Consider the following 10,816-nt stretch of genomic DNA (forward strand, 5'->3'; position numbering starts at 1 on the left):
CTGCGCAGTCTGTCTTCCCTTGATGACGTAGCGGAACCGGAAGTAGAGCCGTCGATCCGCGGGATGAATTATGTGAGAATCGGTTCCTACAGCTTCCCTGGGCCGTTTTTTAATGTTTTTATTCACATTTGGATCTTTTAGGCTCTGATTGTCCATCCTGGTCAGTGGAGGTAAGGCTGAAGGTTCCTGTTTGACCGGAAACGACCGGAAACTGATGTTAGCAAAACAAAGCTGCTGCTAAACTACCGCAGCTTTAGCTTTGCTCTCTTTTCTCTGAATAAAATAGAATAAAACAGAATAGAAATTCTCTCCTGGTGTTTTCAGCAAAAAAAAAGATGATAGAAAAAATGGTCACACAAACGTAGACCTTAGAAAAATGTCTAAGAATAACTTAGTTAAAATATTAACAATATAAAACTGGAGAATAAATAACAAAATAAACAGCTATGGACATTTTTACAGTAATTTAAAATAGCAACATCAGAGATGTGCTAAATGACAGAAACATGTTATTAAACTGCTAGAAACTACAAAATCTGCATGAATTTAACAATTTATTGATGTTGATGGGAACATTGGTGGTTCTAGAGTCTTCCAGCTGCTGGGAGGAAGGATCTGTGGTCACTAGTGATCACTATTGATCACTAGTGACCACTAGTGATCACTAGTGATGGTGACATGAAGCCTCATTGAACCGTTTGGTCAATTTGCTTCAATTATCCCCACAGTTTTGAAGCTTCAGGTGAACATGTCCCCACCTACTGGTGGAGTGCAGAACTACAGTTCTATGGGGGGAATTTTCTGCCAAAACATTGCACATAAAAAAAGCATGTTGCGCTCAAATAAATCTCATTGTTCACAAATAAAACTTGTTACAAACTCTCATCAAATGTCACATAATCAATGTCATAGAGCTGAAGAAAGCAGATCAGAAAGCAATACTACTTAACAGTAATGTTACAACTAACCAGCGGTTTGCTCAGATTAATGATCAATATATTGTTTAATCTAAGCAAAATAGTTTTAACCAACTAGATTTGTTGGAAAAACAACCAATCTATTCTTAGAATGTATCCAACTGACCATAACTCTCCTACAAACTCCCACATCTGGACTGAATCTGTCGAAGTTCGAGCTGAACCGCTTCCTGAAGCGGTCACATGGTAGCGTCGCTTCAGACGCCATCTATTTTGGCTCCTCCCCTAAATGAAGCAAGCCTCGTTAGGCGTGTGGAGTCAGGAAGCTGAGACGGAGGCATGTCTTGCAAGAAATAAGGTTCAGATTTATTCCACATCCTCAGACGGAGAGAAGCTCACTACATACTTTTATAGAGCAGGGGAACCAACCCACCCCCCGTATAAAGAACTTTCTCACACTATCTGGAGAAAGTTATTCTTTAGGCTGCATTCAATCTAATTTCACTGGCAGATTAAACTCGGATTAAATCATCGCATCCTGATTGTTTTTGTTTTAAAGGTCTGATAAAGCAGGAGACGATCGATAACGCTACAGTTATCTGACGGCTCGTCGTTATTGTTTTATACAAATTGTGTTAATAATAATAATAGTTTTTATAGAAGCTGATTTAGATGGAGCTGATGATGATGTAGCGCTTCAGGAGCTGGAGGCTGTAGTAGCAGCTCAACAACAACTGCTGCTAACCTGATCAAGGCTGCGCTTTAAAAAATGAAATAGTCTAGAGAGCTGTAAACTAAATTTCTTTTTGTTTGCACTTGTGTACAAAATGACAGAATAAATCTAAGTCTAAAGTCTAAGTCATCAGAAAGGATTCATCATGTTTCTAATCTGGAGCTTGGCTCCAATAAATGTGGCTCCCTTGAAAATATTGTAATAGAATGAATGGATCTGATCATATAGATAATAACATTTAACCTCAGATGAAAAGCTGCATGATATTTTACAGTATATGCTTTACCCTGGGGGGGGGGGTCGGCTCATCTCCAAACCACCTAAAATCCTTCGTCCTTCAGAGGGAGATGATTCCTCTCGCTGTTCCACCCAGCAGTAAACTTCTCTGCAGATCTGATCCAAGGTTCAGAGCAGGAAGCTCAGAGAAACTAAAACTACCTGAGAGATTTTTCTCAGACTCTCCAGGCTTCAGTTCAGCTTCAGATTATTGCGATCGTCGTGCAAGTAGCGAAAATGGAGGCTTTGACGTTTGCACAGACCAAGCGGTGAAGAACAGAAGCCGTTAGATTCTGACTGATGCTAATACCGATTATCGGTTGACCAATAGCTGGATAGGATTTCCCTGAAGGCTGACGTACAGCGTGATCCAAACAGCTTAGCTTCCTAAAGCGATGGAGCCTCTGGGGTCTCCTCACCGACCATTTCTCCCTCCAGGGCAGGATGAGTGCGGAGGCGGCCGACCGGGTGGCGGCTGTGATCAGCAGCCGGCCCAGCACGCCGCTGCAGGTCTCCTGGTTTGAGTTCCTGCTGGATGGAAGCCTGCTGGAGAAACACCTGCAGAGCCCCAACCCAGGTGAGTGTTCTCCCCCCACCGGACCGGACCGGACCGGACCGGACCGGAGGTGTCTATGCTGATGCATGACTGTGTTCGTTTCCAACCCAACAGACCCGCCCCCGGTTCAGCTCATCATCCAGTTCCTGGAGCAGGCGTCTAAGCCGTCTGTGAACGAGCAGAACCAGGTGCAGCCGCCGGCGGATAACCGGAGGAACCGGACCCTGAAGCTGCTGGCTCTGAAGGTCGCCGCACACATGAAGTGGGACCTGGACTCTCTGGAGAAAGGGTGAGTAACGAGTTTCCGTCGAGCCGTACGGTTCAGACGGACCGCGGTGATTGGCTGTGATGTCATCTTCTCCCTCTGGGTCAGTCTGAGCATCCCCGTTCTCAACATGCTGCTGAACGAGCTGCTGTGTGTCAGCAAAGTGCCGGCAGGCGTCAAGCATGTGGACCTGGACCTCTCCACCCTGCCTCCAACCACCGCCATGGCCGTCATCATCTACAACCGCTGGTGAGAACCTCCGCCTTATTTTCACGTCTCCGAGACGAAGCGGGTTCTGTTTGGATTAAACGTCTCTGTCTGGTTCTGTCGAAGGGCCATCAGAACCATCGTGCTGAGCAGCTTTCCAGAGAAGCAGACCAAACCCGGACCGCATCAGATGAACATGTAAACCTTTCATCATGTTTTCTGATGGATGTTCTATGAAGCCTTCTGGAAGATTCTAACCAGACAGGCTTCAGTTCCCAGCCTCTTCCTGCTCCGACAAACCAGTTCCTCCTCACTGGTCCTCAGCCTGAGCTTTAATGGGATCACAGGGATCAGTTTGTCACACATCCAATCTCTGAAAATCTCTAACGCTACGTTCAGACCGCGCAGCAGGAGCAGCTAAAACGCGCGTGCTGCTTCATTTTAATGCTTGTTTTTAGTTTAGTTCTGACTCGCGGCTGAAGCGTCTTTGCTGCTGTTTCTGCGGTCACCTATAATTTTGGAGAGGAACAGCAGAGTGACTGCAGAGGGGGCGGGGCATATCTAAACCATATTTAAACACATATATATATATAAACCAGCCTTAAACTGGCTGTTTCTGCTGCCTCTGCTGCTTGCAGGCTGAACGTAGCATAATAAACTCTGCTTATTTACAAGATGAGCCTTTTAGACATAGAAGAGGATGAAACAGAAGAAGAGGAAGATGATCCAGAGTCCTGGTTCCTCTGTTCTCCAGCTTTTCTACAGGATTTAAACATCCCAGGAGAAAAGCTGATTGATCTTTTAATTTTAACACGAAGAAATCAGGTCTTTAATCGCCTGATGCTTCATGTCCTCCAACAAGGTTAAATTCTATTCAGTTTATTTCTATAGCTCCAATTCCCATCATGTCATCTCAGGTCACTTTCCAGTTCACCAGATCATCCAGTCAGATTGATTCAAAGTTTTCTATCTAAGGAAAACCAGCTGATTGCATCGACTCATTGACTCTTCAGCAATCCCTCACACTAAGCATGCTTGTAGCGACAGTGGAGAGGAAAAACTCCCTTTGAACAGGAAGAAACCTCCAGCAGAACCAGGCTCAGTGTGAGCGGCCATCTGCTGAGGCCCACTGGGGTTCAAGGAGACAGAAGCAGACATAGAAAAAGAAGCATAGATACAAAAGGCAACTGTCAACCAGCTCCAGCTTCATGGTTTTCCTCCCGGCTTACGGCTCCTCTGCTCTGCTGCAGGTTGAACTTGGTCCAGCAGGAGAAGGAGATGACGGAGAACATCCTGTCTGTGGTGAGCTGCTGCTGTTGGTCTGAATGGGTGCCGCTCCAGGCGGGGGGGTCTGCGTTCCTCTGACTGAAGCCGTGTTTCCTCCTCCCAGCTGAAGGAGCAGGCGGCCGACTCCATCAGCGTCCTGGAAGGAGCGCTGCGCCTGAACAAGGGCTCCTACGTCCACACCGTGAGGACGCTGGACCTCCTGGGCTCTGACGCCGCCGCCAACGGAGAAACGGAGTCGTCCACCGCAGGGCTTCGGATCAGCGGCGAGGAGCTGCACTGCCAGGTGGGCGGCTGCTCGGGTTCAGGGTGGACCCGCTCCACCTCCTGACCTCTGACCTCTGACCTGTGTTCTGTTTCAGGTCCATTACGACCTGGGAGGGATCTTCTTCCAGCAGGGCTGCACCGAGCAGCCGGCTTATGAAAAAGCTCGGGAGCATTTCAGGACGACCAAGGAGCTCCTGAAGAAGGTACCGGATCTCACAGAAGCTCACAGTTCTGATCCAAAGTCCAGTTGGTCCTCATTGTTCTCCGTCTCAGCTGGACGAGTCCGTCCACGTCCACCTGGACGAGGAGCGTCTGGCCGGCTACTGGAACGCCTGCAAGGCTTTAACCGGAGCCTGCGACGCGGCCGACCCCCACATGACCCGATATGAGCAGATCAACAGCCTGATCCGGGCGCACGACTACCAGGTGGGAGGAGCATACCGCGCCACATTTATCTCAAAACACCCGTGAGAAAAATAAACATAGAGGCGTGTATGTAAAGGCGGATTTATGCGCAGGTCGTCTGCGTCTGCGCAGTTTATGCAGATATGCCCCGCCCCCTCCGCAGACACTCTGCTGCTCCTCTCCCACATTATAGGTGACTGCAGACAGGAGGCCTCTGATTGGTCAGATCTACATCCGCTCTATACGTATTTCCTGTTTGGTTCCTTATCAGCTTGTTTTGTTTGTATGGCCGCCATATTGGAAAACGACTGGCGAAGATGGAGCAGCTAGCAGAGCGAGGTTAGGGTTAGGGTTAGCCTTTGACTGACAGCTGGTCATCCATAAGTGAAGACGGCGGCTGGAGGCGGGACAGTGGAGGAGGCTTCTCCAACGTTTGCGGTACGTCGGGTAAGTGGAAAGCGTCAGTCAAAGGCATCCTGACGCCACTTCCTGTGTGATGGTGTCTGTGAGGCCCAATCAGGAGGAGGCTTTCAGAAGAGGTTTGTCTCCGCCCAACCTGTCAAAACACATTTTCTTTCACGTTAGGAGAAAATCAGTCTGAGGGCGGAGACGCTTTGAGAGCGCGGCCATCCTGTAGCGTGGTCGCTGGATAGACAATCGTACGTGTGGTGAGATCCTGAGCCCGTGTGGGAGGAGCTAGCGCTCGCTGAGGGTGATTTTCTCCTCTCCAGGCGGCAGTTTCTTGCTCATGTGTGTCTCAGTTGAGCGGTGGTAGATAAACTACGTGCAGAAGAAGTGTAACGTACGACCCAGTATGTTTATTTTGCTTGTTGGTGCCATCGATGTGGCGCCGTGACATGCTGCAGCGGTTCTGGAGGAGGGATGACGTGTGCGACGTTCTCCCTGCAGGCCGTGGTCGAGGAGTTCATCAAGGACAACGCCTCCCGCTGCTTCCCCGCCCACTTCAGGCGCTCCGTCCTCAGAGAGCTGCTGTACAGAGTCCAGCAAGGGTGAGACCAGAACCCCTCGGATCCGATCTCAGATCAGCAACCAGCGCCGGCCCCGTGCCGTCGGAACCTACCGGGTTCTAATGGGTTCTGTGTGTGCAGGGAACCGGGCCTGGATGAGGTCTGTCACCAGCTGTGTGTCTGCAACGCGGTCCGAGACGCTCTGGAAGGAGAAGTTCTGAGCGTCCGCTTCCAGCAGCTGCTGCTGAGGCCCAGTAAGGCCATGGTGGACTTCCTGTTGGAGGTAGGACGACGTGGTGGGAGGTCCGAATCATGGCCGCCCTCCTCGCCGCTATCAGCGGTACCGGAGCTCATCCTGTCGCTTCCTGCTGCAGGTCTGCAGGCGTTCCCTGGACCGAGACCAGCCGTCTGATCCGGCCTCCAGGACAAACATGGCCGCCTTCTTAAGGTGAGTCTGAGCAGAACCACAGCTGATATGAAGGTGTGGTTCTGTTCTGGCCTTTCTGCAGTGGGTCCAAACGGGCTTTAATGCAGAACTATTGTTGGTCAGAAAAGAACCGGGTCAGCAGAACCCGACCCGATTGGAGGATCAGATACCGAAGACATCAGAAGTCCTGCTTGGACAGCGATGATTGGACCTCTAAGGTCCTACTGCAGAACTCAGCCGTTTCTTCTTTTTGTCCATTTTTCCCTCAGATTGTTCTGCTGTGACCCGGTTGGTCCAAACCGCGGCTCAGGGGCCGTTTACGGCTCCCAGGCTGTTTTTATATGGTCTGCAAACAAAGCTGGAGGATTTATGCTCAGTTAACAATAAAATCATTAGCAGAGATTAATTCCCCACTCTGGATGAAATCACTGTCTCCCCATCGTCTCCCCATCGTCTCCCCATCTTCTCCCAATCTTCTCCCCATCGTCTCCCCATCTTCTCTCCATCTTCTCTCCATCTTCTCCCCATCATCTCTTCATCTTCTCCCCATCGTCTCTCCATCTTCTCCCCATCGTCTCTCCATCTTCTCCCCATCGTCTCTCCATCTTCTCCCCATCGTCTCTCCATCTTCTCCCCATCCTCGTCCCTCAGAAGCATCTGTTTCGCTCTCAGGACGCTCTCCTGATAAACTGGACCTGCAGGCGGTTAAATAAAATGGTTCCTTGTTTCCGTCTGAACGTCTCGCCTCCTGCTGCTGATGTCTGAATGTTCTTTGGAAGTCTGTAGATTTCAGGCTTTGGGTTTTAACTTTGCAGCAGATCTTTGATCAGGCGGAGGTTTTAGTCGGACAGTAACAGCAGGTGCGTTTCTGTGCTGCAGGACTCTGTGTGAGAACCTGGAGGATTTGTCTCTGGCGCTGTCCATGACGTCCCATCCGCTGTTGGTGGAGCTGCTGAGAGACGAGGACCGGAAGCTTCTGATGGAGCAGATGAGGAAGAGGTCGGCCACCGTCAACCTGAGCGCCAAACCCCTCCCGTCTTTCTACGACATCCCAGGTAAGGAGCCGCACCCCCTGCTGCCCTGCGGGTCTCTGCTCAGAGGGTCTCAGTCGGAGCTTCTGTCCCTGCAGCGTCCGCCAGCGTGAACATCGGCCAGCTGGAGCAGCAGCTCATCCTGTCTCTGGAGCCGCGCCGCATCAGACAGATCCTGATCGAGCTCCACGGCATGGCGGAGCGCCCCTTCTGGAGAGTCAACAGCAAGGTCCCCCCCACCACCCCACCCCATCCCCTAACCTTGATTAATCTGTAAATGATCTGTGGATGATTGGACCAATCAGCTGCTCTCTGTCCATCCAGTGGGAGGTTCCTCCTGACTACATCAACGTGGTCCTCGCCATCAAAGACAGCCTGACCAAAGACCTGGTCTACATCCTCATGGCCAAAGGACTCCACTGCATCTCCATTAAGGTGGGAGCACTGGTCTCTATTTATTCACTGGATTGCTGATTGTGAAGCCACCGTCCGCCATATTGGTACTCCCCACAGAGACGTGATATATGTAGGTGGGTATATATGTATATATACAGTCACCGGCCACTTTATTAGGTACCCCATGCTAGTAACGGGTTGGACCCCCTTTTGCCTTCAGAACTGCCTCAATTCTTGGTGGCATAGATTCAACAAGGTGCTGGAAGCATTCCTCAGGGAGTTTGGTCCATATTGACATGATGGCATCACACAGTTGCCGCAGATTTGTCGGCTGCACATCCATGATGCGAATCTCCCGTTCCACCACATCCCAAAGATGCTCTATTGGATTGAGATCTGGTGACTGTGGAGGCCATTTGAGTACAGTGAACTCATTGTCATGTTCAAGAAACCAGTCTGAGATGATTCCAGCTTTATGACATGGCGCATTATCCTGCTGAAAGTAGCCATCAGAAGTTGGGTACATTGTGGTCATAAAGGGATGGACATGGTCAGCAACAATACTCAGGTAGGCTGTGGCGTTGCAACGATGCTCAATTGGTACCAAGGGGCCCAAAGAGTGCCAAGAAAATATTCCCCACACCATGACACCACCACCACCAGCCTGAACCGTTGATACAAGGCAGGATGGATCCATGCTTTCATGTTGTAGACGCCAAATTCTGACCCTACCATCCGAATGTCGCAGCAGAAATCGAGACTCATCAGACCAGGCAACGTTTTTCCAATCTTCTATTGTCCAATTTCGATGAGCTTGTGCAAATTGTAGCCTCAGTTTCCTGTTCTTAGCTGAAAGGAGTGGCACCCGGTGTGGTCTTCTGCTGCTGTAGCCCATCTGCCTCAAAGTTCCACGTACTGTGCGTTCAGAGATGCTCTTCTGCCCACCTTGGTTGTAACGGGTGGTTATTTGAGTCACTGTTGCCCTTCTATCAGCTCCAACCAGTCTGGCCATTCTCCTCTGACCTCTGGCATCAACAAGGCATTTCCGCCCACAGAACTGCCGCTCACTGGATGTTTTTTCTTTTTCGGACCATTCTCTGTAAACCCTAGAGATGGTTGTGCGTGAAAATCCCAGTAGATCAGCAGTTTCTGAAATACTCAGACCAGCCCTTCTGGCACCAACAATCATGCCACGTTCAAAGTCACTCAAATCACCTTTCTTCCCCATACTGATGCTCGCTTTGAACTGCAGGAGATTGTCTTGACCATGTCTACATGCCTAAATGCACTGAGTTGCTGCCATGTGATTGGCTGCTTAGAAATTAAGTGATAACGAGCAGTTGGACAGGTGTACCTAATAAAGTGGCCGGTGAGTGTGTGTGTGTGTGTGTATATACACACACCAATGTACCAATCAGCAGTCCAGTGAATGGAGCTCAGACCCAAACCTGCTGGGAGAATTGATGGTTTAGGTTCTGCTTGTCTGGAAACGGCGTCTCTGTCGCCGCAGGACTTTGGCCACGCCCGCCAGCTGTTCTCAGCCTGCCTGGAGCTCGTCACCGAGTTCTCCCCAAAGCTGCGGCAGGTGATGCTCAACGAGTTGCTGCTGCTGGACGTCCGCGCTCACGAAACCACGGCGGCCGAGGGCAGCAAGGAGCGGCCGCCGCCCGACCTGGTCAGCCGGGTCAGAGGGTACCTGGAGATGAGGATTCACGGTGAGCGAGCGGACCGCCGCGCCCATGCTTCTGAAGCTCCTCCTCCTCCTGAATGTCGTCCTGGTTTCTCTCCAGACGTTCCTCTGCGTCAGGTGATCGGGGAGGAGTGCGTCGCCTTCATGCTGAACTGGAGAGAGAACGACTACCTGACGCTGCAGGTGCCGCCGTCTCTGGTCATGAACAACCCGTACATCAAGGTGAGCCGCAGCGTGTAGCTGGCGTCTGGAGGTCAGCGCCGCATGTCTGAACCGTTTCCCCTCCTGCAGCTCGGCCAGCTCCTGGCCTCCACCTGCAAAGAGCTTCCCGGTCCTAAAGAGAGCCGGCGCACAGCCAAGGAGCTGTGGGACGTGGTGGTCCAGGTCTGCAGCGTCTCCGTCCAGCACAAGAGGAGCAGCGACGGGCGCCTGGGTCTGATCAGGCAGAGGGAGTCGTCTCTGGGCATCATGCCGCGGTGAGTCCTCAGGCGGCTGCATTTAATCCCCTAAATGCTCGCTTCGATCCTCATTCTGCTTTCTTTCAACATCCAGGAGCAAATTCATCACCTTCGTTAAGAAGCTCAGAGTAAGCGCCCTCGTCTGGAGAAAACCGCCCGGCTCGTGAAGTCCTGAGCTCTAACAGCTTCTCCTCTGTCCCTCAGGAGCCGCTGGTGCTGACCACTCTGATCTCGCTGTTTGTCAGACTCCACAGCATCGTCCGAGTACGTCGCCATCTTCCCTTTGCTGCTGTGTTCAGATTTTATTCATTTCCAGAACAGAAATGGAGCCAAATATCTGATTAAGCAGCTTAGATCTCATCTGGGAAAGGAGGTTTAATTTACCGCAGAGCAGGAAATGATCTTCATCAAACCGGCACCGACCCACAGGTTTACAGAAACACCATGTTTAGAGACGAAGCAGGATTCAGCTTCAGATGAACTGATTTCCATGCAGGAAGCATCGGGTGAAAAATGTCCCAGTAATCTGTAGCAATAGTTCTGCTTTGGCAGGACGCTGGGAGCCATGTTGCCAGGGGCCCCTGCTGCACGGAGCCGTTAGAAGAACACTGACGATGAAAGACCTATTGCACACCGTGCTAATGTAGCCACTAATGCTAACGGCAGCCAGTAGCACAGCCGCTACAGTTAGCCTATCCTAGTTTACACACATTTAATCCAAACGTGAGATTAAAGCTGGTCGGCTCCTCGTTTCCAGGTCCAGCTGCACCAGAAGTTCATCGATCTGGGTTCGATTCCTCTGGTCTTTCTCAAGGTGAAATCAGTCCAAATGAATTTTAATGATCGTTTTCAGATAATTTACTGCAGTTTCTATCCAGTTTAACCTTATTATAGTTTCTAGTGAGTGAAATTCATAGCCTGGTGAGACCATCCTGA

At 50.6% G+C, this 10,816-nt stretch overlaps 1 protein-coding gene across 1 annotated transcript in view; it reads left to right on the forward strand.

The window, feature by feature from the left end:
* Positions 1-31: 31 nt before the first annotated feature.
* ints8 (integrator complex subunit 8) overlaps positions 32-10,816 on the forward strand; it is a 14,753-nt gene continuing 3,968 nt past the window's right edge. Inside the window, exons 1-20 of the mRNA XM_015405352.1 lie at positions 32-170; positions 2,365-2,503; positions 2,597-2,771; positions 2,856-2,996; positions 3,081-3,152; positions 4,205-4,256; positions 4,345-4,524; positions 4,601-4,708; positions 4,779-4,931; positions 5,820-5,920; positions 6,020-6,161; positions 6,253-6,326; positions 7,185-7,360; positions 7,435-7,565; positions 7,661-7,771; positions 9,243-9,447; positions 9,523-9,644; positions 9,714-9,898; positions 9,975-10,008; positions 10,085-10,144. Of these exons, the coding sequence (XP_015260838.1) occupies positions 2,371-2,503; positions 2,597-2,771; positions 2,856-2,996; positions 3,081-3,152; positions 4,205-4,256; positions 4,345-4,524; positions 4,601-4,708; positions 4,779-4,931; positions 5,820-5,920; positions 6,020-6,161; positions 6,253-6,326; positions 7,185-7,360; positions 7,435-7,565; positions 7,661-7,771; positions 9,243-9,447; positions 9,523-9,644; positions 9,714-9,898; positions 9,975-10,008; positions 10,085-10,144 (2,355 nt within the window). The 5' untranslated portion in view covers positions 32-170; positions 2,365-2,370. The remainder of the gene's footprint in view (positions 171-2,364; positions 2,504-2,596; positions 2,772-2,855; positions 2,997-3,080; positions 3,153-4,204; positions 4,257-4,344; positions 4,525-4,600; positions 4,709-4,778; positions 4,932-5,819; positions 5,921-6,019; positions 6,162-6,252; positions 6,327-7,184; positions 7,361-7,434; positions 7,566-7,660; positions 7,772-9,242; positions 9,448-9,522; positions 9,645-9,713; positions 9,899-9,974; positions 10,009-10,084; positions 10,145-10,816) is intronic.

This window comes from Cyprinodon variegatus, unplaced genomic scaffold (assembly GCF_000732505.1).
Source record: "Cyprinodon variegatus isolate N-32 unplaced genomic scaffold, C_variegatus-1.0 Scaffold2170, whole genome shotgun sequence".
In the NCBI taxonomy this organism is placed as follows: Eukaryota; Metazoa; Chordata; class Actinopteri; order Cyprinodontiformes; family Cyprinodontidae; genus Cyprinodon; species Cyprinodon variegatus.